Here is a 25982-nt window from a genome sequence, read left to right on the forward strand (position 1 = left end):
CAAAACCAGTAAAAAGGACTCTCCTGCAACTTCCTGCCTTCTCTGCCTAAAAACTCATTTGAGAAATCTGAGATGACTTTTAACATGGTGAATCATGAATTACCAATCATATGGGCTCAAAAGAACCCTTTTAGTGTAACTTCAGCTTTCTGAAAAATTCTTGTGGGAGAGACTGACTCTGATTTTGGAAGAAGAGCAGATGCCACCCCATGATTCTGGAAGCTGGGGCTTGGATTGGGCTGAGGGAATAGGCATTGCTGTGCAAACAGGTGCTATAAATGAGAACGCTTTTCCAGACTTGTAGTGTACCTTGGAATTTGAGGGTAAAAATCAGTGGTTTCCGGAAAACTGCTTTGAGCATTCAGAGTGTTAACATAGCATATGTGGTCCTTCAGAAATAAAGCCAGCAATTTTTGCAGAGACTTGGCAGAGGTTGATAACTTTTGATGAACTTTGATTTTAGCTTTTCTACTTTACTCTGCTGATCTAGCTACGTGGATATGTAGCTTATCTTCTCCATGTAACTTTTCCTAAAACAGTAGCAGCAATATATCATCTACCTAAAAGACTTGTGTAACATGCACATGCCTGGAACTGTGCAACATCTGGATAATGCAAGAAAAAAACATGCCTATTTTCCCCCAGAAACCTCCTTCTTGGATGTTTTTTTTCCAGCTTGATGTTCTAAACTGAGACTGCAGCAAAGTGTGGCTAGATGCATTTTCCTCTCCTAACCTCCTGGTTGGTGTGCATGCTTGCAGGTGTTGATTAAAATACCGTGATTGGCTTTGTCTCATCTGAAGCACACAGGTTGTGCTGGGACTGTGTCTGGCGTAAGTCTCATAACCTGGGATGTGAGATGATGTCCTTAGTAATAGAGCTGCTTCTCTCCCAGGAAATTGAGTTTGAATGATTAAGATTTAGGCTTTCTTGGAGAAGTCTGCAGCCCCTGGGTTGTGAGTGCTGCTCCCATGGAGCAATTAAGCTTTTCTGGGCAATGTATATGATGTGGCTGAAGTTGGTGCTTCCTGCTAACTACTGCTCTGCTGATTTTTTTATTAGCCCAGCTGCAGCTGCCAGGTGCCACTAAGGCAGTGGAGGGAGAGGTAGAGCCACCTCGGATTGCTGCAGCTCAGTTCACTGCTCTTCCCAACAGAGCCCTGAGCTCTTAAAACTCAGCTCAAAAGCAAAATAGCTGCAGGGTAAGGACCTTGGCAGAGTTGTGAGAGGGGTGATAGCAGCAGGACGGAGGAGATGAAGTGAATCTGAGAAAGCAGTGAGAATAAGGAGAGAAGGCTGGAGATGAATATTGAGATATTAAAGCAAGGCAGGCCTGGGCTAGGCATGAATTATAGAAGAAGGGGTGATGCTTTAGAGAGGGATAGCTAGATAAATTGCTTTTTTTTTTCCTAAGCACCTGCATAAAATGGGGAGATGGCTTATTTTCATGCTATATAGAATGGGCTGAGGTACTGGAAGACCTAGGGTCAAGGTGTCTGCTGCTTACGGCTGTGCAGGGCGAGGAGTTCGTTTTATTCCTGCAGCACTGGTGCTGTCCTTGGCCTTGGGCACTTCTCATACTTTTTCATTTCTCTTTTCTATGAGATGGGTCCTGCAGGGTGGATTGTCCTGACTATAAGGTGTTCTTCAAGGTGCAGGAGATCTGCACTGATCTTCTCAGCCAGCCTTAACTCAGCTCCTGACTCTGGCTTCCTACTCAGCAAAACCTCCTTTCTCTCGTGCTTTTAGACCATATTCCAGGCTGAAGTGGCACTCCTTGTGCTCAGAGGTCAGACGGACCCTCCTGTGTAGCTAGCTCGTGGTGCTTCAGCAAATGCTGCCTTCATATGAAGTGATAGAGATGGGGGGGCGGACACCACTTTGGAGATCTTAAACTCTTCCTCAGCCAATTTGAGGCAGTTTGCAAAGGCATCTAACCCCACCTCCGCCTCCCTGAAGCAACTGCTTACAGCACAGGCGATAAAGTGTTACTGAGACCGTGCTTCCATATGGAAACCTGATTGCTATTTACATAAATTGTGCAATGGCTGTATTGGATTCTACTCTGAACTTCTGCAAAACGCCCGTCAGACGTTCAGAGGAGCTTGAACAGCTTCTGCTGTCGCCTGTGGCATCTGCTGCCTTTCAAGCAGCGGGAGTGGAACGCGGCGATGGTTGGTTGATGAGGGGGGAAACAGCTGCCAGGGCTGGAGATGACTGTTGAACCGTGCTCAGAGAGAAAGGTGCATCTACCATGCACACAGCTCATCCTCTTACCTCGAGGTGACCCTATATTTGTCAGGCATAAGTTGCTCATGTCTTAAAACAATGCCTTTGCAAGCTAACAGGCTGAAGGATTCAAAACAGGAGTGGTTTGAAGCCTTGAGGTGCTTTAGTGACAAAGCAGACACCTGCCCGGGAGCTCAGTTCCTGTACAGCCCAGGTTTGGGATTATTTGCAAGCTGAGTGTTTTTGTCCGTCCCTTGCCCAAGGGACGTGAGTCTCGGCTGCCTTTTGTTCTGCTTTTTCCTCCCCTAAAGAGGGAGGAACAGAGGATGCTTCCCTTGCCAGAGTCCTCGCTGACCTCTGCCCAACCCTCTGATCTTACTCCACCCTTGCCCTTCTTCCAGCCCCTGTGCTGCTTCTCTCCTGTCTCCAGCCCTTGCCGCTTTTCAGGGCTCTCTGCTGCTCTGCTCTTATCAAGCCAGCTTCAGTGGGCTTGGGAAATGAAACATAAATAGTCTTCCTTGCTTGGCTTTTGCCCATCTGTGTCTTAATTAGGACAGTAGGGAAAAAAACTTCAACCATGTTCTCTGAACTGTCTTGCCCCCATGTACCTCCCATCTGACCCGTTGAGTGGGAAGGACGGAGAAGCGTAGGCTTGTTGTGACAACTTCCCTGGGGCTGCAATCCTGGATGTGGCTGAGATGGAAAAGCCAGGATGATGGATTTGAGCTCACCCTAGGCTGATTTTTTTTTTTTTTTTTTTTTGCTTTGCAAGGCTGCCCGAGCTCTCCTGGCACCAGGGATGCTGTCAGCATTGGTGGGTGCTCTGCTTTGCTAAGGAGAGGTTATGGTGTCCATCATGCATTTTGGAGGAACCAAACCCCGGGTTTGGCACTTTGTCTGTGACTGAGATGCTTGCCTGGGGCTTTGTAGTACTTCAGAAGGCAGCAGGCACCCTGTCTGGCTGTCATCCATCCCTCCAGGACACAAGCTGCCCCTCAGTCATGGCACATCTGTCAGCCCTTGAGCAGATGTTTCATCCTTGGTGATGCTCATAGTGTCATGATACTTCAGGAATTGTGTCCAGGTGTTTCCTATGCTTTCCTCACCTTGCTTCTTTCTGTCTGTTTTTGGACAAGTTTCCGTTGTGCAGGGATGGAAAGAGCCACCTAAGCTCCACCAGCAGCAGAGGGACAGCACCCTTGGTGCATTTTGGGTGTCTAGGAGGCTGGATGGGGACAACAATGACCTGACTGCTTTTGAAGCCCTTCAGAGTGGTTCTGATAAGACCAATTCATATTTATTCCTGTTGAGCAGGTAGATGAAGGAGGCAGAGATTGGGAGGGGGGTTCATCTGAGGTTTTCTGGCAGGTTTCCTATGGGTCAGACAAGCAGCTCAGCAGTCACGTGAAGGCCTGAAGCCCCTGTAGCCCTCCTGGGGAGATGCCAAGCACCCGTTGGCATGTCGCTCGTGGCAGGAAGTGCTGCAGCCCATGTCCTGCATTGCTGAGTTCCTGTTTGTGGCTTCCCTGCTCAGGGCTGGTTGTTTTGTTGTGCGTTTTTTTTTTTGTGGTGGCGAGCTGCTGGCTCGATCTCTGAGACCGCGAGAGCGGCTTTCAGCTGCTGCCACCTCTACATCTGCTTATGAGGCTTTAAAAAAAGCCATCAATATTTCAGTTTCCATTCAAGCCTCGGCCTGGAAGCTCACTCTCTTCATTTTGCTGTAGTGCCTAAAGCAAGCTAATGAAATACATCCCTCCTGCTTCAAATTAGGTGTAAAAGACTTGTCAGAAGATGGGTCGAAGTTGCTGAATAATCCTAGTAATGTAAAAATTGACATTCTATAATGTCCCTAATTCTCCTAATTAAATATGATACATGAGCACACCACAAGAGTCCTCCAGCTGCTTCGTAATGGAACGTTGCAGTAAACCAGCTTGCTGGTGAATGAGACCAGGCTGACTCCAGTTCAAAGTGTTGCGAGAGGCTAAGGAGTTGTCCTCTGTAATTTAGACACTTGTCTCACTCTTTCAGTGCTGCCATCTCCTGTGACCTGCTTGTCTGTCCATATCAGATGTCTCCTTGGAAATGTTTTCATAGAATCACAAAACGGTTTGGGTTGGAAGGGACCTTCAAGATCATTCAGTTCCAACCCCTCTGCCATGGGCAGGGACACCCTCCACTACACCAGGTTGCCCAAAGCCTCATCCAACCTGGCCGTGAACACTTCCAGGGATGGGGCAGCCACAACTTCTCTGGGCAACCTGGTCCAGTGCCTCACCACCCTCATTGTAAATAATTTCTTCTTTAGATATAATCAAAATCTCCCCTCTTTCAGTTTAAAGCCATTGCCCTGTGTCCTATCACTGCACACCCTTGTCCAAAGCCCCTCTCCAGCTTTCCTGTAGTCCCTGTGATACTGGAAGGTTGCCCTGCTAACCGCCCTCCCTGTCTCCCCAGCAGGGTACCTCAAGTGTGACACGGACGATGGCTGTGAGACCAAGGAGGAGCCAGGGGGCGAGGAGCTCTTCGATGCAGTGAACTCCTCCATCGTGTCCGGGGAAAGCATCCGCTTCTTCGTCAACGTCAACCTGGAGGTGCCGCCGAATGCCGCTGGTGAGTGCCACTGCCCACCCTGAAACAGGGCCGGGGGACACAGTCGTTCCTTGCTGTGAAACTTTGGAGGAGCAACTCTTTTGGAAAACCTGATAAAAGCCTGGCTGCTGAGCAGGTCTCCAGCCATCCCGACTCCTTTTTCCTTCCCCTTTTTTGCAGTGTGGGGCCATGCCATCTCTCTTGTGGCTGTGGCCTGGGCACGGGGTGAAAGTTGTTTTCTAGTGAGAAATTAAGGGTTTTTTGGTGCGTGTGGTCCCTGTAGATAACTTGAACGTGGCTCTGGGGCTTCCCAAGGTTTTTGGAGGCTTTGTTGATCGTGTTTTAATTGAAGTGCTGGAGGTGAGTTGGAGCTGTGGATCACCCGGGTCAGTCTCTGCTCTCTACAGCACCTCTAAGGGAAGAAAGAGTGTGGGAGGACTTTTGCGGTTGGACATGTGCATTTTGGATTTAATCATCCTGGCTGGAGGCAAGCAATCCCTACATGTGCTGTTTTGAGGCAGATAGCAGAAACGAGGAGAAAAGCAGCTGGTTGGACACATCTGATGGAAGTCAGGCCCCTGCAGTGCACAACTACACCCATAGTCCAGGGGAAAACCCCGATGTGTGTTGTGCTCTGTTTATAAATACAAACTGACTGCTACAGGTGAGTCCCCAAGTGTCAAGTTGTCCCAAACGTGCTTTGTGGGATCCATGCCTGCAACTTTGCGCCAGAGAGAAGTGTGTTTGCTGGACGTGAGCCCACCAGTGAAACGCACTGCTGGGATGTCCACTCTCGGGGAGCTGCAGTGTCAGCTTGGAGTGGTGGCTTGGCTTGGCTTGGGCAGGGTAAGTGTTTTGGGAGGGGGTGGAGGAGAGCTGCTTGAAAAGCAAGTGTGACAGAGATGGCTTTACAGATTGGTGGAGGGACTTTGTGTCAGGCCGGTGCTGTGCTGCTCCTCGGGGGAGGTGGCTGAGAACGAAGAGGTGGCTATGCAGTTAGGTTGCAGATGGACATGTCTGTCCAAAACTGTGCTCCTTGTGTGCTCCCTGCCAAGCCAGTGTCTTTTAGAAACTTTGACCGACATGGAGAGCAAGGTGAAAGGGGACTTCCAAACAGCCTAGTTCACATGGATTGTGAAGGTATCTAACATGCTTTCTGTCAAGGAATAAAATCTCTAGATTGCTTGAGAGGTTGCTTTTGCCTGTAGCACACCATTTTAACATCCTCTGTAATGCATATAAAATAGCTTGGGTTGGAAGGGACCTTCAAGATCATCTGGTTCCAACCTCCCTGCTGTGGGCAGGGACACCTTCCGCTAACACCAGGTTGCTCAAAGCCTCATCCAGCCTGGCTGTATGCTAAATGGTGGAGGAGGAGGAGGACTGTAGTGGTATGTGCCTAGGAAAACGCAGCCTTTGGGACACAGCAGCAGCCAGAGCTTCATCGAGGCAGCCTGGAGCCTGCCTACATGGGCACTGGCTGTTTTGGAGATTAAATACAAGGGCTCTGGATTATCCTTGGCGTCACAGGTTCGGAGAGTGCTTTAAGTTTGCTCAAAGTTATTTTTAGATTACGAGCAAATCCCAATTGATCTACAGAGAGCAATTATTGGAAATGGTGCTGCAGAATAGGCAGGGCCTGGACCTCTGCTTGGCTGTCTTGAAGTCTCCTTTTTGAATAGGAGCGGTGACTTGAAGTGAAGAATAATATCTAGCAATTTTCAAGCCTGCAATTTTACAAATACCATCTTAATTGAAAGATTTAAGGGGAACTGTACTCTGCTATGACAAGTCTGGGCTTAATGCCGTGGGGTGCATTGTTCGGGATGAGGAATGCAAGTGCTGTGGATTCTTCTGCGTTTGAAGAAGCTGATTTTCCTTGTGTGTCCTCCTGGGCTTTTTCTAAGTGTGTTCCTTTCCTTTCAGAACAGGACAAAAAAGGCTTCTTTGTTTCCCTCAAGCACTGATATTTGTGGCAGTGGTATTAGTTGTATCCTTTTTTCTTCTGCTGAGATGCTTAGGATTTTTAAGGAAAAAATGGACTTCTAGTGTGCTGGAGTCCCCTTTCAACTGCAAGGATGAAGGTTTTAAAAATGAGCTTCAGACAGAACTGAAGTCCAGACTTTCATTAAGGCCATGTGTGAAGTAAGATTTTTTATTTTTTTTCCCATGACAGTATCAAAGCAGTCCAGGTAGCTGAAATCCAGGTTCTTCTCTGTGAGCATCAGCCATAGGATTCCTCAGATTCCAGATTTTGAGTCATCTTAGCTGTCAGCTCTTTCTCAGAGGTGATTTTGCTGAAGCATCTTCTGATTTTATACATATTAAATCAGTCTCTGGCTGCAGAGGGCATAGCTGGTCCTCTTGGAGAGCTGACTTCTCAGGTGGCTGAAAGTGGCTGAGATGAACCTGTTAAGCTCTTCTGCATTTAATTAAAGTAGCCTGAACTGCTGGAAGAAAAACTGCTCTTCACAAGCTTTTGAAGCTTTTTCCAGAAATGGGCTTTAACTGTGCCCTTGCTGAGGTGTATCTGGGAGTGCTGCTCCTGTTCAGCTCTGCAAGGGGATGTTTTTCAGAAATGCCCTTGCATTGCTGCTGCTCCTTGCTGAGTGTTTTGCTTCTCATTCAGGCTTTGCATTCCTGGGACAAAACTGTGGAGCTGAGCACCTGCAGCTGTTGTTTCCAGTAAAACAAACTGAATAGAAAGGGAGAGAGAAAAAAACAGACAGGTTTGTCCAGGCAATGCAAGATCCAACCCCCCCAAACACTTACTTTCCATCCCCCTAGGGAGCTAGTGCTCCAGGATCCTACAGGATCCTCTGATGCTCTTTAAACAGTGGAAAAGCAAGTGTGGGAATGACATCTTTCTGTCCCCATCCGATTTTCTCGATTTCTCCAATCTGGCATTGCCGTCTTGTGTTGTGCAACCCATCGCGACGCTTGCTGGGGTTGCTGGATGGTTGCTGCCTGGCCAGAGAGGGACTGACCATGGGCCATCTTCTGCAGAGAGGGCTCTGCAGTGCTGCCTGTGACTTACTCCCTAGCATCAGATGCACTTGCTGCATTAAACACACTTGCTTAATTTCCAGCAGGAAAAACCTCTAAGGTGACTTGAAACAAGGTGCGTAACTGCTCTGTGATATCTGTGGGTCTCTATGTACATTCTAGTCCTCGCAGTTTGGTCTCTTGGCTGAACATGGTGTCCACACTCTCTCCTGCTGGAGACTTTTACTGGCGAACTACTGTCAGGTTGGTGCCCGCCTTAGTGTAGGGCTAAAAGATCCAAAAATCTCATCTGAGGAGGGGATGAGTCGGTGCTCCAGGGGCTGGGTGCTGGCAATCAGTGTAAGTGGAATTACAGATGTGATGACAGCTCTGCCATCATCCTGTCAAGCTGTTAATCTCTGTATGATGTATGTAGAGCTCGCTATGAGCATAATTGGATGCACTTTACTGTAATTCTGTTTTTAAAAGATCATTGTGTGAGATTAAAAATTGAGCCAACGAAACATAGCATGGCTCATAAAACTCTGACAATTAACCGTTGTCGTAAAATGCTGGGCTGTGCGCACGGATGTGTGTAAAACAGGATAGCTTGAACGAATCTAGGGTTTAAGGTATGACCCATCTCATTCTTTTAATTAATAATGGCTGCTGTTGCTTGGAATATGGATCCTAAATCAGTGCACATGCCCAGGCACTAAAATGCTTCTCAGTCTTGATCCTTGAGACCTTTCTCCTGGGTCTTTCTCCCAAAGAAATAGCTGCTTTGTGGGAACTGATGATAACCTTTTTTATTCTCTTCTGCCTCTCATCCTTCCAGCTTAGGTTTTGGTGGCAAGACTTCTATTTTTAGCAAACATTGGTAGCTCCTACGTGAAGGTGGGTCTTTATCTGAAGCTGGGTGCTTTTGGACCTGCAATCTGTGTTTTCAGGGGAAGATCAGGATGTGTTTTAGAGAGACTGAGACTTCTACTTCAGTCACCATAAATGTATAGTAAGTAAAATATCAGATCTGTACCCTACTGCATATATTTTTTGCAGGGGTCAGTGCTGCATTCCTGCCCCAAATGAAGTCCCTTTTCCCTGAGGTCAGAGAGGGAGCCCCACCCCAGGAGCAGGGCTGTTGCCTTTCCTGTGCTGCATGTGGCAAATTCGACTTGATGCTGTGCTCCCTGGGGAATTTGTACCAGAGAGAATGAGGAGCGTCAGTGAGCTTGGTGTGCAGTGGAGGGGGAAGACCCGTCACTCTTGGGAAGACCTCTTTTTTTCTTCTCCAAACCAATGTGCTGCAAGCCTTGCTTGTTTTATAGCTACCGGGTTAGCTGTTTAGTGGCTTGCAGGCTTGTGCATGGCTTTACAACTGCTTTCCTGTTCTCTCACCTGGCTAAAAGTGTATTAACTCTTCTGTCTTAGTGCTACATGGATGCGAATTTGACTGTTTCTCTTTGTATTTTTATAAATCCCTCTGGAGCCTGAGCTGGAGAGGGGCTTTTTACAAGGGTGTGTAGTGATAGGACAAGGGACAATGGCTTTAAACTGAAAGAGGGGAGATTTCGATTAGATCTAAGGAAGAAATTTTTTACAATGAGGGTGGTGAGGCACTGGACCAGGTTGCCCAGAGAAGTTGTGGCTGCCCCATCCCTGGAAGTGTTCAAGGCCAGGTTGGATGGGGCTTTGAGCAACCTCATGTAGTGGAAGGTGTCCCGGCACAGGGGTTGGAACTAAATGATCTTTGAGGTCCCTTCCAACTCTAACCATTCTATGATTCTATACTTGTGTCTGTATATCTCTGTTCTGTGTCCCTCTAACCTGTCACAGAGCCATCAAACTAGGGGATTCAACCACTTGCTGCTTTATCTGCAGCATGCTTGGGAATAAATCCCTGCAAATAGGTACAGCAATTTGGTTTAGGTTGATCCTTGAAGTTGGCAGCCAGGCAGTGCAAACCTCGCTTGCAGAGGGTCTGCGAAGTGCACGAGGCCACAGCCTCACCAGCAGTCACAGTGTTCTCATCTGCTTGGCAGCTCCCTTAAACTAGCTGGGCAAGTATTTTCATCGTTCGCACCTTGGTTCTTGGTTTTAAAGCAATTATTTGAATCTTGTTCTTAGAACTTGGAGTTTTAAAACAGTTCACCTTCTCTTTTCCTCCGGTTACAATAGAGGGGTTTGCACAGGCTTTTAAGCTGAACTTGGACACAGTTTATCAGGGAGTTGTGTAGCTGTAGATGCTCAACTTCTGCAACCTGCATTGCTCCTTAGAGCCGATGCTCGTACTGGTGGTTTCAGCTGCAGAGGGGTGCCTGAAGCTGTTTTGGGGGGAAGAAGGGAAAATCCTGATGGCAGCGAAAAGCCAATCGGAAAGCAGGATGTGGCTTTGTTGGGGTGTGGGGGGGAAATAACGGAACACGATTTACGCTTCGGGAAAAATTAAAGCCTGTTCCACCCTCTGGACAATTGATCATTCCTAGATACGGAGAATCAACAGTTTCCTGTAACTCGCTCCAGAGGCACGCACGTGCACGCTCGCCGCCGCCGCTGCTCCGAGCAAAACACGATGCACTGACTCCTGGCCCGGCCCCTGCCGAGATGAGTTTTGTTTTTTTTCTTTAAGGAGATGAGGAGAAATGCTAGATGCTGGCGCCAAGGATATTCCAGAGAGAGCAGCGTCCAGAGACAAGTGGTCTGGGCCTGAATGGGTATCATTCTGCACACAATAGTCACATTTCCTCACATTAATACCAAGGTCCTTTTTATGTCCCGAGGCACAATACTGACCCACGCGTTCCATCTGATAACTCCTGTTTTAGCAGTTTGATGTCAGTGTGGGATGTTGGGCTCCCGAAGCTTCCTATACTCTAATGGAAAGTGGATACACCGATTGTGTTGCGGGGGCGGGAGACGGCCTCCTTCCGAATTTCCTGACGAGGGTGTTGTCAAAGCGGTGCTTACGAAGCCAAGGGAGGTGCGGGGGGGTTTGGGGAGGGCGGGTGGTGCTGCACGGAGGCAGCTGTCTCCCTTTTAGGTGCTTCACCTTGGGTTTGCTTCAGCAGCTTCCTCCGGGGTTTTGAGTGCCCTGTCCTTCCAGTTAGCACGGAAAAAAAGTGCACTTTTTGCCCTGCCCCAAACTTAATGATAAAACCTATTGCAGCTTTTAAAAAAAAATAAAAATAATTTGTGCTTTTGTGGTGCGTGCATGTCCGAGGAGTTGAGGGTGTAAGAAGTGACACAGTGCTTGGCACTCTTATCTGGTCCCTGGCTCTGTGCAGGAGCCCTGGTCAGTCTGTCTGTGCTGTCTGCCTGTCCAATTCCTCCACCACGGCTGGAGGAGTGCAAGGTGATGGTCCTTCACCTGCCCAGCTGTTGTGTGGTCTGTGCTGAGCGTTTTTTCAGGTGAAGTTTTCCTCCCCACCCTGCCTGCTCCTTTCCAGCCTGCTCCAGAAACTTGCAGCTAAATTGCTTATTCCCACCTGTCTTTAAAAACATGGATTTTGGTTTAAAAGGGATGAACCCAGCTGATTTTAGGCTTTCTGTTGCAGCTCAGCCCACTGCCCTGTCATGGGAATGTGGGATAGTTGGGGCACAATTATTTGTCTAATAAGGTTTAACCGAAATTACTGAAGTATTTTAGGGAGGAGACCAGACTTGGCACAGCTGCGGCAGGACAGCAAACCAAAGGATCCCCTTGAGATCCTGCTTGTGCAATCCATTGCTTCCAGTGATGAGTTAGAGGTATCTCCAGTGCTCCTAACAAGCTCTTCCTGTGCCATGTGCTGATGGGAATTTGCTTATATCTATTTTTTTTCAGGCAACAGATTCTAAAAACAGAACAGCTTTTGCTACTCATGATGTGGTTCAACACAAGTGGTCGAGGCTTAGATTTGCGCAGACCCCTGAAGAAAGCCCAGATAAATAGCTTTTTTTAAGAACAAAAGCCCCCAAACCTTTAATACTTTCACTTACACCAGATTCTTGATATTTTTCTGAGAAAACTGTGGAAGTCCTAATGTAGTATTCTACTCTGATTTATTAGCCTATTTACCATATGGATGCACTGGGAGGTGCCTGTTCATCTGGTGGTGTGCCCTGACACCTGTGTAGTGAAAAAGTTCCTGCTCTCCAAATTCCACTCCCATATTCCAAAGAAAATATGGTCTTAAGATACTTCAGACATCTGCTGTGGAGCTGCTTTGCTTCAAAGACTCTCGTGTCTTCAGGGCAGCACTGGGGACCTGTAGAAGGAAAAGGGATCTTAAGCAAAAGGAGATTTTGTAAGGCAAAAGGTGAAAAGCCTAAAATGTTGGCATATGATTTTCATGGGTTTGTTTTCAGAGTTGTCTTCACATAGAGAGTGGAGGGGAAGAGATTGAGGAATTTTGTTTCTCCAGGTTGCTATCAGGGCTGTTATGTAAAGAGCAGCTGGGATGAAACTGCTTTGGAGTATAGCAAATAAATTTCCCACTGTGTTTCTTGCTTCCAAGTATTAAATCTCCTTGTTCATGTCAAGAAGCTGGGCTGGTCCTGTTCATCTGCAAATGGTGGGAAATAAAAAATGGAGACATGCCACAGTGCCCTGGCAGGGCTCTCGATCTGCTGACACGAGGCTCTAATGTAGGCAGTTCATCACACTTGCTAAAATTGAAGTGAACTCCCAGCGAGTCGCTTGTAGCACATTCAGTGATGCTGTGTGCTCGTCTGCATGCATCCTAGAAATTTGGGATATGCGTGTCGCCTTGATGTGGCTGCCAGGGGATGTCGGAGATGCGTTGCTGACCTTTTGGTTTTCCCTTGGGCAGAACCTGGAACGCAGCCTAACAGATAAGGTCGGTCACCCCTGGCAGCTCTCCTTTAACCATGTGTGAGGACAGGGGCAGTAATGCCCATAGCTAGCTAGCTTGCCTAAAATAGACTTTTGCAGCATTTGTCCAGCGAGGAGGACCACAAAAACAGAAAGGAAAATTTTCTGTAGCCCTGACCTCTTCTTTCTCTTTAATTATACTTAACCTTGACATTTGGGTGTGAAATCTAGTTATTACTCCTGGTAGTGAGACACAACTGATGACTGATGGTTAGTTTCTTCCTTGTCAGTAGAAGGTGAATCCATGGTTTTCTGTATCAAACTTGTCCCCATGAAGGGCTCTGCTATGGAGGTGCAAGGGTTGAGGGTGTTGCATCTTTTCAGCAACTCTGTAACGGGTGAAGTGGTGATAGTGCCGTGAAGGAGGAGAAAATGAGTGGCAGGCTGGTGGTGGTTGGTCTTGGTCTTTACCTAAGCCATCTCCCAATGGTTGCATCATGGGCAACCTCATTGCAGGGTTTTATCCCACATTGCCTACCACTATCTATCCCACATTGCCTTCCACTGCATTGAGTAAATGGTTGGTTCATCAGCCAGGAAGAAGAGCACTTGAGAAGTCTCTGTGTACTTTTCCCCCTATCTTTCGTGTTTGAGTGGTTTTGCTACTCTCCCTCAGTAATATTATAGCACTCCAGTGGGTATTTAAGATAACTCAGAACTTGGATGGCCATATCAGTCCCTCCTTTCCCTTGATCAAGTCTGAGTGGCATGTGGCTCAGCTGAAATGATGAAGGCGGCTCTGGGCCTTCCAAAGCGTCACCTCTGTACCCAGAAGAGCTTTTTTTGAAAAGTTTGAAAGTCTCTAGTCCAACAGATGTAATTAGATGGTTTTGCTTGTGTTGATAAAGGCAGCACTTGGTGCTCATCTGAGATGAGTACCTGAGAGAGCTGTCAGAGAAGATTGATACGCTCTTGAAACTGATAAGAGGAGCCAAGAGTTGCTGCATAATAAAAGGACAGCATGAATTTCTGTGGCGTTTGCATGCGTCCGTAAGGATGGACTGCAGATATGCAGATCTTTCTCTATAGCACGTGCCTGCTATTGTTAAGGGTTGTGGGTGTTTTTTTGTCTCTCCAGAACTATTTCTGGCAAGAGCAGAAAAACCAAAACATGTTTTCTCCTCAATAAATATTTATGGGTTCCAAATCTCGCAGCATATTTTTGCATGTGTAATTAGGCTGTAAGTTGAGTAAGTGAGTGTTGGAAAACTACAAATGTAAGAGCCTGGGGAAAACGCTTGATGTTTCTGGTTTATTTGGGTGCTTGCTTTTTAATAATAAATAAGTGTTTTTGAGATAAAACAGCTTGTGTTTTCCAAAGGGTGTGTCAAAAGCTCTAATAATTGGGACCGTTGCACCAGCAGACTTGTCTAGTTAAGTGATGCTTTTAATGACGTGCACAGCATCCAAGTGAACTTGGAGAGAAGTTGGGTGATGTAACCAAAGCCTCTGAACCATCTTATTTTGTTTAGTGGGAGATGAAGGCAATCCTTTCCCTCTTCTCTACTGCAGTCAACTCTGCTCCCAGTTTGAGTTGCAGCCTTTTAACCCTACCGTGGACATGACTCGAATTCCTGTTTGATATGGGATAGTTCTGGTTAAAGCAGCTTCCTGTGTGAAAGGAAAAAAAAAAAACCAAATCTTTTTTTTGGCATTCTGATGTTTTCATGTGAATTGCAGCCTCAGTCAGCTTATTTTTTTGGAGAGTAGCAAGGCTGGGCTTGAAGGTGCCTGTGTGTGGTCAGCCTGTGAAATGGGATTGCAGCAGTTCTTACAGGTTAGGATTCGAAATCCAGATCTGGAAAGGAAGCAAAACCCTTGTCTGAATAGCTGTAACTCTGTTACATCTCTGTGTTTTTCCACAGCTTGGCCTCTGGAAAAATTTTTGGTCTTCAGTGGGTTTTTCCATGCTGTCACTACGCTCATCTGAATGAAAACTGTTGATGCATTGCCTGTATAATTTCGGTAGCAACTCAGTCTGGTCGGTTTTTTAGAGGGTGTGAAGATGAGGACTTAAGGAGAAGGATCCCCAGACAGCACCTGTGGTACTAGCGATGGTACAGAGAAGCTGCCTTGGATGCAACCAGTATGTGGCAAAAACAACTAGGCTTTATTTGAATTTTAGCTTATACCCGAAAAACTGCCTCATAGATACCCGAAGAGAATGTTAATGTTGGTGCTTGGAAGTTTGAACTGGGAACTTCCCGGGTATCCCCATCCCTGTATCTCAGCTGCATGTGAATTGACATTTAATAGTCTCTAAACAGCAGTTTTCTTTCCCAAGAGCTCTGTTCCTTTACGCTTAGATTTATGGAGGCAGCGTGGTGAGTTGACAGGACACTAATGTGCTCGTCGTCGGGGCGCTGCGTGCCATCGCTCGCAGCCCGCTCCCTTGGAAGCGCCTGGGTGGTGGTGTTGACTCCTTAACGAGGACAAGAAGGGTTTCCAAAGGAGTGTGACTCATGCAATCTTAGCCTCAATCTATCAAACGGCGATGCATGGGATTAAATGATTACCTAAAGGATTAGGAGTTAGATTTTTGGGAGGAGGAGAGAGGGGAGGGGTGGAGGGTAAAAATACATAGGGAATCTGAAAAGAAACAAAAAAAAAAGCTGCAGGGCACAAACCCCAACTGATCAGATAATGCCAAAGGCTGCTTCTGCACTTGGTTCACACTTCCAAAATGGGAAATGTTGTTAAAAATTGAATCTCTACTTTTCTCTAGAGATCATCCTCTGCCAAGAGAGTGATACTTCTTGTTCTGAGCCTTCTGCTGGTCCCCGCTGCCTGTCGGGTACCTGTGATAGTAACACTTTTCTGATTTGATTTTATTTTCTTTCTGCTTTCCAGCTGAAAACGAAAGTGCTGGCTGCGTGTTACTGCACACATCGAGGAAGGTAAGTAGGGATGCTGTGTAATCAATTTATTATGTTTTTCATCATGTAGAAGCAGAGAAAAGGATCTTGATACACTCCGTGGGGGTGGGGGGGTGTGTTTCACTGACCTAAACAGAGGGCATATTAATGCCTCTTTCCTTGAATTCCTCTGTCTTCCTTTAACCTGAAAAGCCATGTGCTGCTCATTCTCCAATTTCGCTGTAATTCTGATTGTCCCAGGCAATTCCTTGACATGTTAATTCTTCACCTTCTCTCCTGCAGCTGCCCGCAAAGGGGATCCAAGCATGCACCATGGGTTCAGGCTGCTGAGCTCCTCTCGAGCCGAAAGCAGAAACACCCAATAGACGTTGCTGTAATTTGGTTTCCTGTTTATTCCAGCTAATCAGATCTGCCTTCACGAGGTTCAGCAGGAGTGAATTCCCTGGAAACTTGAGGGCAGTTAGGAAACAACTCTTAGTTTACTCTTAGTTGCTCTCAAAATCGTAATTCAATGAAGATAAGGGGGAAACACAAAAAAATCCCCTTGTATAGGCCATATTACTACAAACCTCCGACTAGGAAAGTACACAGAGTATGCAGAGAGGAAATGGGTCGATATTTAATACCACATGAGGTCTTGGTCTTTGGGGCTTGTGATGCTTTAAGTTGTCTTGATTCTTGCCTCATCTGGCAGTTGGAGGGGCTGGTTGCTTGAAAACTTGTAGCATCACTGATCCTGCTAAATCATATTGCAGGCTTTGTTAGGAGATATAACTGGGGTTCTTAAATCTGTGTATCAAAGCCTTGGAGGCTTTTTGAGGAATCCCAGGGAGCTCTTTAACTCTGCTTTGCTTTAGGCCTCTAAGACACCTTGTCAGAATTTGAGTGGTTTCAGCAGGCTGAATTGTAGGGGGAGGAAAATGTGTAATAGCTATAGTAGAAGAAACCTTAACCCCAAGTTAAGAAAAAAAAAAAACACACCAAAACCAGAAAAACAAACAAACAAAACCCCAAACAAACCCAACAAGAACATAAAATTCAGCATTGTTTGATATTAAGTCATAGAAGCTAAAATAAGTTATGTGCTCTGGAATGGAAATATCTTTGTCAATAATTTGTCTTGTCCCATACTAGTGCCAAGGTTCTCTGAGTCTGTACACACTTGACTGAAAGTAACCTAAGAACTTAATCACTCAAGTGCAATTTCTAAGCCCAAATGTGGGATCTGCCTCTGATAAGAAATAGTTGGAAACTGCTAACACGTAAGTGTCTCTTCTATTTTATTTTTCCTTTTCAGGGCTGTAGGGATTCCTGCTTTTCTGGCCTGTAGCTCTTGCTTGAGCGTTTTAGTGTGCTGTTGAGCAACAAATACCAGAGAGCTAACATGCTTTAGCAGGGCTTGAGAAAAGATACTATTGCCAGTTTTCGCCTCCAGGGAGGGCGAGTGGAAATTTTGCGCTTCAAATGCGAAGGAGATTGGGACCTGAGTCACGGAGGAGATGGCTCCAAATATCTGGGAAGGGGAAACCACTAGCAGAAAAGTAGTTGGGTCAGAAGCTTTGTCTGGAGATGTTTCCCTGCTAGGTTGTCCCTGGCTCTGGTGGTAGTCTGTGGTTCTTGTGAGCCTTCAGGAGTGCTGGAAGGGCAATCTGTGTCTTGGGCAAGTTGCTCTCTGGCATGGCACTTGGTAGGCATAAATAAGGAGAAGCTCTTTGACGTGGTTTGAACTATCTAATCAGCATCATGGTGTGTTTCTGAAGGAATCGGCCCAAGTGACCATAGCAACAGCACAGGCAGAGCTCTGCTCAGGACAACACACTTTTTGGACACCCCTCCTCATAAGGTTCTTCCAGTGTCTGTAAGAGAAGGTGGTCTCCGGAGCAGCCACCCAACAGAGAACTTGCATTTTGGGCTGCCTTGAGTGTTGAGAGCTCTGTTTTTCCACAGATAGAGTGTGCAACTTTGGCCAAGAGACCTGCCTGAATTTAGGGAAGGCTGTTTCAATGTATTCCCCCTTCTTTGGCACAAGGGCCTCTGTTCTTGCCACGATGTAATGCACAGCTTTGCAGTCAAGGATACTCAATGCTATTAAAGTGGCTATTGGGTAGCTGTCTTGAGTTTCTTCCTGAGCAGTTTCCAGCAGCAGGTATCCTGCTGTGACTTGCCTATCTAGCTAAAAATATTTGTGAAGGAGCAATCATTAATCTCTCCTGAAACTACCGGGTGTCCTGAATGGAACAGTTCTATTTGAGCTATTTCCGAGGTGTTGCTGTACCAGTGCTTCCACTAACTTGATTTTGGTTTGTCTCGGAGTGATGTATTTGTAGCCTTTCATGGTGACTAGTTGCCTTGTGATGTTTTAATGTGCATATCTTCTCCAATGTTATGGGAGTGATGAGTATTGCCCCTATTTCCTACAAAGGACCCGGAGATGGGGGAATAAAACAGGACTGAGGCATGGAAAATTATTTACCCAAGGCATTGCCTGAAGCCTCTGACAAAGCCGGAGCTGAATCCTTATGACTTGCAGTAAGCTGTAGTACTGTCCTGCCACAACAAGCAAATGATGCTGTCATGCTCAGCTCACTGGAGGATCAGTGTTGATTGAGATGATGTGAGCAGATCATAGCCCTCTTCTGAACACTGTTGATTAATTTCTGCTGTCCCTCAGCTATCCCTCAACTTTCTCCTTCCACTGTTCTGCTTCTGGTGGCTTCTCTCATGCATGGGAGAAGTTGATGCCACAAAGGTACTCTTGATTTTTTTTGAAAGCTGTTTGGCACCGTGGCACTCCTGATGTTCTTACCCTTCCTCATATCTCCATGCATACCTCCTCTGCCATCTACCTTGTTAAATCCTGTCTAGGTCATTTTGCCTCTTTGCTGTTTGAACCTACATCCTAGGTTGGACTCCATGTGCCAGACAAGCTGAAATGAGTTACTTTTGGGAGGTGGTTGCTAGTCATATGGTGACCCCATGAGCACCAGTGTTTCAGATGGTGATAGGTGTTTTAACCTGTGCTCGTGCAGTGATAATGAGACTGACTTGCCTGCTTGCAGTTATATGGTCTCTTTTAGGTGGATTTGTAATGTAGCTGTGTCATTGTCTCCTATCCTAAGAGCAGATGGCTGCAAAGCCTTGGGGGTGGGAGCTGAAATCCTTCAGAGAATCCTCACTTCCAAAGATGCTGTGTAAGAAGTGATTGATGCAAAGTAAAACAGTGCTAACTGCAATGGATGTGTACTGACAACTTGATAGTTGCTGTGATAATTACAGTAATTAGTGAGATATTAGCATTTTTTTCCCTGTGTCTAGGCTATAAATGGAAAAGGTAGAGAAGGGTATATGTGAGAGGAGGTATCGATGACTCAGATCTTGGGGTGGTCCCGTAAATTGGAGGGAATGTGCCAAGGTCCTGGTTGTGGAGGCAGCTTGATGTCAGAGTTGTAAAAGCAATTGAGAACTTGATTCTTACTGAGCGTAAGGGAAGCTGGGGGTTTAAATGTATCATGACAATCTGGTCCTCAACATCATGAATTCAAGCCTGGCTGGTTTCTCAACCGATAACAAAATGCAGTTCCCATTTCCTCACTCAGTCTTAAGCTGTTGAAGGAGAGGACAGGACTCTGAGTGCTAACTGTGTGTGTGGATTTCCAGGGACTCTGAAATGGGAATGATGTATTTGTACCTTGATCACCCAATTAACGAACTTCACAGCTGACAAATATAGAAGGGAGTTGAGGTTCTGTAATACAGCGTGGCTGTTTCTTCCACCTCAAGGCCAACAAGCCTGGGACAGCAGGAGGAACCAGCAGAGAGTTGAGACAGTTGAAGCCTCTGTCTGCTGTCTTTTTTTCTTTCCTTCATCGATTCAAAGCTGAATGTTATGCACAAAAGAAAACTTCCTTGGGAGTGAGAACAATAGAAATTTAGAAAGTGTCGAAAAAGGTGATGAGCTAGATGGTATTCCCCATCTCCCACTTCAGGCTGTCTAACTGGGAGGCACTGGGGACAGATGGTTCCCAGTTTGAGAAATACTGGGTTAGGTTGCGCTGAGATGCGTACTGGTAATTTTTCCTGCTGCTGAGCTCAGAGTCCATTTCTTCCAAATAACTTTTCCCACATATCTGCAGACTACTTGAATTATTTAAACCTAAAGAGGATTTTAAATGCTACCTTAAGCATTTTTGCTTTTAGGCTAACTTCTGTGCTTTATCCTAGGCAACAAAACTTTTTTTTTTAAATTCTGCTTTCTATATCAGGGTGTAAATGGTGCCTAGGCATTCACCTGTGGTGACTCTGTTAGGATAAGCCTTGAAAATGCAGGCCTTCAATGCGTTAATAACATAACAGAAAACTCCTTTTCTGCTATAATGTGATCTGAATGGTCAAAGTGATTCCAGAACCATTGGTTTGGTGGCAGTAACCTCAGGAAAACTGTCTGTGAACTACCCACATCCTAGTCCTTTGCTGTTGGGTATTGTTTGCAGCTGTCTAACGCTCTGACCTCTTCTTAACACAGTACCTGAAATTAAAGAATTTTGAGGAGGAAGTCAGAGCCCACCGAGACCTGGATGGGTTCTTGGCCAGAGCCAGCATCATCCTTGATGAAACGGCCACGTCCTTGGACGATGTTCTTCGAGAGATGTTGAAACACTTTGCTGAAGATCCTGAGAACATGGAGCCAAGCTGCAACTTCGAAAAAATCATGAGCACTTTATTCACAGATTCAGGGACCCCACGAGAAGGGAATGGTAATCAACTCTTGATTTGGTTTTGCCTGTGGGTTACTGTTAAGTTGTCATCCTTTCTATTGGTGATGTGTTGAACACGCACGACTGTGTGGTCCCCAGACTTGCGTGTGACACTGGGGGTTTGTTTTTCCATGTTACCCCCAGGCTGAAGGGTCTCATGTCTCTGGGGTTTTTGTTTTTGTTGAGTCTTGCCCCTATTTTGTTAAGATATTGTACATAGTGGTGTCCTCTGGGGTGAGAAGTCTGCAGCACTGGAGTGTCTTGTTTGGACCTATTAGGTGTGCTCATCCTCAGACAAGTGTCTGATGCTCTTCAGCAAAGAGACACTTGCCAGTTTCCCTTCAGAAATGGCTCCTTTGCCTGGTGATTCTCCATCTGAATTCACATAGGCTGAGGAAATTTGAATGCTTTGGACAAGTAATTGGTTGGGGAGGGCTGAGCCTTCACATCTCTCCCAGCCCACTGGAAGGGATGAGAGGTGCTTTGTTTTCCTCCAGAAGCTCAACTAGGGCAGCCCTAGCCAATGTTCCTGGCTCATGTGTCACCTTAAGCTCTCAGCAAATGTCATAGTGTAGTCTAAAACGCTACCTTTTAGCCCAAGATGTAAAGAAGCTTAACTAAGCGTTGTTTCTCTGTAGGCACCCATGATGTTTCAGAGTCAACAGGAATGAATATACAAACATGTACATCGCACCTCAAATGTAACTGTCACAGCCTGAGTGAATTTGTTTAACAGATATGTCAAGTCCTGAGCATGTAGTAAGCATGTTCATGCTTTGGTTACTTCTTGCTACCTGTCTTAGAGCTTCGCATTTATAATCCCTTTAATTTAGGCTTTCTGCCAATAAGGAAAAATTAAGCAATGCCATAAAATAATACAAGTATAGTAATTAGGAAGAGGGGGAGAGAGGGCAAGGGATTCGGAAGACAACACCTCTTCCAGTCTTCTCTGTGTGTATGTTGAATAATGCTAATCTAATAACCTAATGCTGCAGTAGGTTGATGTTGGGAGGAGAAAACAGCTGCTTTTCCAACCTGTGAGTAGTCTAAGGACAGAATTCAAAAGCATCAGGACAAACGTTTCCATCTCTCTCTTGTCACCCCCACCCTTGCATCAACCCACTGTGCAGATAAATCAGTGCGCTTGGTATTAGTAATCAGCTTCTGTTTGAAAGGAAATATTATTTGCAGTTGCAAACCAAACGTGGACAGCCTGTAACGTTTCCCTCTCTTCTTTTTGTAGTTCACCTCTTATCAGATACAATTCAAGGGGTGACAGCAACAGTCACAGGGGTGCAGTATCAGCAGTCCTGGCTCTGTATCATGTAAGTACCTGGCTTAAATTGGCAGAAACCACTGGCTGCTCAAAACTTGTAACTTTTCCTGCTGCTGGGAGGAATAGTAGTGGTTCAGAACATGCCCTTGTGAGTCAAGATAGCGACGCCGTCTCCATCTATGCATCCTGGCCAGTGGGATCTCAGTCTCAGCATTGGGTTCTTCCTCTCTGCAAATGGTCAAGCAGCAGCCTGAGCAGAGATGACCACAGTCTCTACGGAGCGTTAAGCTGCTGGATGCTGTTGAAATCTGGTGTTAACAAGCTAAGAATGCTGAAAAGAATCTGAGCCAGAAAATGCTCATTACTGGGAAACGTTAACAAGAGGAACTTCTGAAAGGGACAAGCAAACTGGTTCATGGACTACTTTGCCAAAGTCTGGGAACTTGTACCAAAAGATTTCTTAGGTCCTTTGATGAAAACATTTAAACTTTGTAACTGAAAATTGAAGTCAGAAATTCCAACGCTATTCAGACACTGATGACTGTCTGACAATCAATTCAGACACTGGTAATTGTCAGCACTGTTAAACATTGGAGTGGACCCTTAAGAGAGTAAGGACTCTGTCACCTGAGATTTATGAGACACGGTGGCTTCACCCCAGCTTCTGCTTGACCAAAACTGGCTTTTGAAATTATTGTCCTAAAGTCAAGCGTGTTGGGTGAGCCAACCTGTCCCTTCACCGAGGAAGGCCAGGACCTGAGTCACTGAGCCAACCAAAGCAGTGTGATTTGACTTTTCTGTTGATTTATGCATATGCCCTCTCCAAATTCAAGTTGTCAAGAAATATGTTGATTCCCAGAGAAAATACTAGGATATGTTGGATGGGTGCCTAAAGGCTCAGGGAGTGCATGCATATATTTTAGCCTTCACAGCCAGTTTGCTAGGACAACTGTCACAACAGCTTTCCTTCTACTAGCAGTTCTATCCTATCCTCTGCTTATGGCTGGAAAAAATGTATTCTGCCTTGGAAATAGATGTTTGTTTTCTTTAAAAAAAACAAAACAAAAAACCACTCAAACAAACCAAAACACCACCAAGGAAAGAAAAACCTTCTTTCTAATCTCTTATGAAAGAGAAAAATGTGGCCTTTATGCAAAAAGGTAAATATTGCGTATCAGGGTTCTGTTCTGTGAAATAAATGAACTGGATGACGTATGTGCTACTATCAGCTCTACTCTTACGCCTGGCATGTACAGACTGGCTTGCACAAAGAAGAAAATAAGTTTATACAGTAAAACGTTCCTTCTGGTACTGATCAAACAAAGGGCTTTTGAGCAGCTTTCTCTACTTTGGACGCCATAGGTAGCGTAGTGGCAGTGAGGATGTATACATCCTGCTCTAGGAAGGGTGGAGGGTGGAAGCTTCTATTGTGGCATGTGACATGGCTCTATGGAGGGCTTCGGAGAGTGTTGACTTAATTACAAAGTGTTTCTAGAGGTCATGATACAAATGTTGTGATTATGTACACGAAGCTGAAAAGGGCTGGTTCAGCCTTTCTACAGAAAGTGTGCCAAAGCTTTAAATGCATCCATGTGAGTAATACCAGCTTCCACGACAAGACACATGATTTGAAAAATAAGCTTACAGCCTGAAGGTGTTTTGTACAAAACTTTCCTTGTTTCTTCCTTTTGTTGCTGTGAAGAGGGAGAAGAAAGTGATGGGAAAGCAGTGATGAGTTATTAACTATAATTATCTAATTATTGCACTGTACTTCTGTAGCTATTGTGCAACAGATTGTGAACCATATTTTTAGATCTTACGTTTTTCTTGAAGTCAGATTGCAAAACAACTTCCAAAACTCTGAAGTAAAAGGAACTTGTTGATGAAAAAAACTTTTCCTATGAGTGGGAAGAATCTTTAAGATACTGCTGTTCTTTATCCTTGCATTTAGTCTATACTCTTTGTTAAATTTTAAATTAGCACTACTGTTTTTGTGCACCTGAACTAATTTTTTATTCCTAGTTGACGAGATCGGCTTGAGTATCATAATAGGATTATATTAATGAGGAAGAGCGGCTCAGAGATATGGTTTTGGTAGTGCTGCTTCTGCGTTCGTTTTGAGGGGAAATATTAAAGCTGAAATTAGCTTACAGTCAAAAAGAAAAAACTTGTATATGATTTTCAATGAGTTGTGCAGAGCCAGGCTGCAGAAGAGCATTCCTAATAGACACAGAAATTTGATTTCGTCTCCCCTGTGCTGGAGAAGGGGCTGCTCTTCCTTATCTGACTATCCTCAGTGGGAAGAGGGGTGGGGAAAACCTAGGATGAAATAGCTGTTCTGCTTCTCTTGCAATTGGTGCTTTCCTGACAGTTTCAGGTCTATTGAGCTGCCAGCAAGGTCAGACGTACTATATGGATCAGGGCTATAGCCACACAACAGAATAAACCATTGGGAAATTGAAGATCTTAAGGCTTGAATGTTTCACTGAAGTCCAGGAAAACAACTGGCTTCTGATTCACTATAAGCTTTAGGGCTTTTTCTAGCAAGAATGACCAAAACTTGATCTTGCTGAAGCCATGCTAGAGCACATAAGCTTATGGAAACCTTGAGACTCCCTCCTTAAAATTTTGTGTAGCTGAGAGTAGCACAGTACTGCATGCCCCACTAACCAGCAGTCTTCAACTCTAGAAGAATGAAGGTTGCTAGGTATTTGTGTATGTGATGGTGTTCTTACTAGAAAGCAAATCTTCAGAGCTATAAATTACCTTCCTCAGTCAAGGACATAGAATCATAGAATGGTTAGAGTTGGAAGGGACCTCAAAGATCATCCAGTTCCAACCCCTGTGCCGTGGGCAGGGAAACCCTCCACTACACTAGGTTGCCCAAAGCCTCATCCAACCTGGCCTTGAACACTTCCAGGAATGGGGCATCTATGACTTTTCTGGGCAACCTGTTCCAGTGCCTCACCACCCTCTGAGTGAAAAATTTCTTCCTTCAATCTAATCTAAATCTGACCTCTTTCAGTTTAAAGCCATAGCCCCTTGTCCTATCACTACACACCCTTGTAAAAAGTCCCTCTCCAGCTTTCCTGTAGGCCCCTTTAAAGTACTGGAAGGCTGCTATAAGATCACTCCGGAGCCTTCTCTTCTCCAGGCTGAACAGCCCCAACTCTCTCAGCCTGTCTCCATAGCAGAGGTGTTCCAGCCCTTGGATCATCTTCGTGGCCCTCCTCTGGACCCACTCCAGCAGCTCATGTCCTTCTTGTGCTGGGGACTCCAGAACTGTATTTCAGGTGGGGTCTCACAAGAGCAGCGTAGAGGGGTGGAATCCCCTCCCTTGACCTGCTGGCCACACTGCTTTGGATGCAGCCCAGGATACGGTTGGCTTTCTGGGCTGCCAGTGCACATTGCTGGCTCACGTTGAGCTTCTCATCCACCAGCACTCGCAAGTCCTTTTCCTCAGGGCTGCTCTCAATCCATTCTCTGCCCAGCCTGTACTTGTGCTTGGGATTGCCCCGACCCACATGCAGGACCTTGCACTCGGCCTTGTTGAACTTCATGAGGTCCTCACAGGCCCACCTCTCCAGCCTGTCAAGGTCCCTGTGGATGGCATCCCTTCCCTCCAGCGTGTCCACAACACCACACAGCTTGGTGTCATCTGCAAACTTGCTGAGGGTGCACTCAATCCCACTGTCCGTGTCACCAACAAAGATAGCACCGGCCCCATTACTGACCCCTGAGGAGCACCACTCGTCACTGGCCTCCACTTGGACATTGAACCATTGACCGCAACTCTTTGAGTGCGACCATCCAGCCAATTCCGTATCCACTGAGTGGTCCATCCATCAAAACCATGTCTTTCCAGTTTAGAGACAAGGATGTTGTGTGGGACAGTATCAAATGCTTTGGATAAGTCGAGGTAGACGATGTCAGCTGCTCTTCCCCTATTCACATGATCTCATATCTTAGAAACCATGGACACAACTCTCTTTTTCTCCTATTCCTAGCATTTCCCGGAACAGCAAGACACAAACTGGCATGGAGATCTTTCCACTTCACTCTGAAGCTGCTGATTGATTGTTTCACTGGCTATCTCTCATCCCAAGCTCTCCAGACCTATCCCAGAACAGGAGTGCTAAACTGTATCCTCAGACTTAGTTATTTAGCATGAGGAAGTTCTCCTGTTAGTAGGAGCTTAGGAAGGTACCTTGGTACCCCTCTAGCATGCAATGGCTGGCAGCAGGTAGATGTACTGCCAGAAGGGTTCTTGGAGTTCCCTGTGAACCACCCAGACCTACCATGATCCAGAGCCTTGAGGAGATAACCTGGATGTTTTGCATGTCTAGATCAGGAAAGGTAAGGAATAAGCCCCTGAGAGCTATTGGTTTTGGTGTTGC

General features: G+C 45.9%; 1 protein-coding gene across 1 annotated transcript in view; it reads left to right on the forward strand.

Annotated features, from left to right (window-relative positions):
• Positions 1–25982, forward strand: part of SLC4A11 (solute carrier family 4 member 11) — a 92753-nt gene that overhangs the window by 19547 nt on the left and 47224 nt on the right. The window contains exons 3-7 of the mRNA XM_086611609.1: positions 4690–4842; positions 15530–15576; positions 20078–20309; positions 20948–21010; positions 21553–21634. Coding sequence (XP_086467735.1) covers positions 4690–4842; positions 15530–15576; positions 20078–20309; positions 20948–21010; positions 21553–21634 — 577 coding nt within the window. The remainder of the gene's footprint in view (positions 1–4689; positions 4843–15529; positions 15577–20077; positions 20310–20947; positions 21011–21552; positions 21635–25982) is intronic.

This window comes from Tauraco erythrolophus, chromosome 5 (assembly GCF_009769465.1).
Source record: "Tauraco erythrolophus isolate bTauEry1 chromosome 5, bTauEry1.pri, whole genome shotgun sequence".
Classification (NCBI taxonomy): domain Eukaryota; kingdom Metazoa; phylum Chordata; class Aves; order Musophagiformes; family Musophagidae; genus Tauraco; species Tauraco erythrolophus.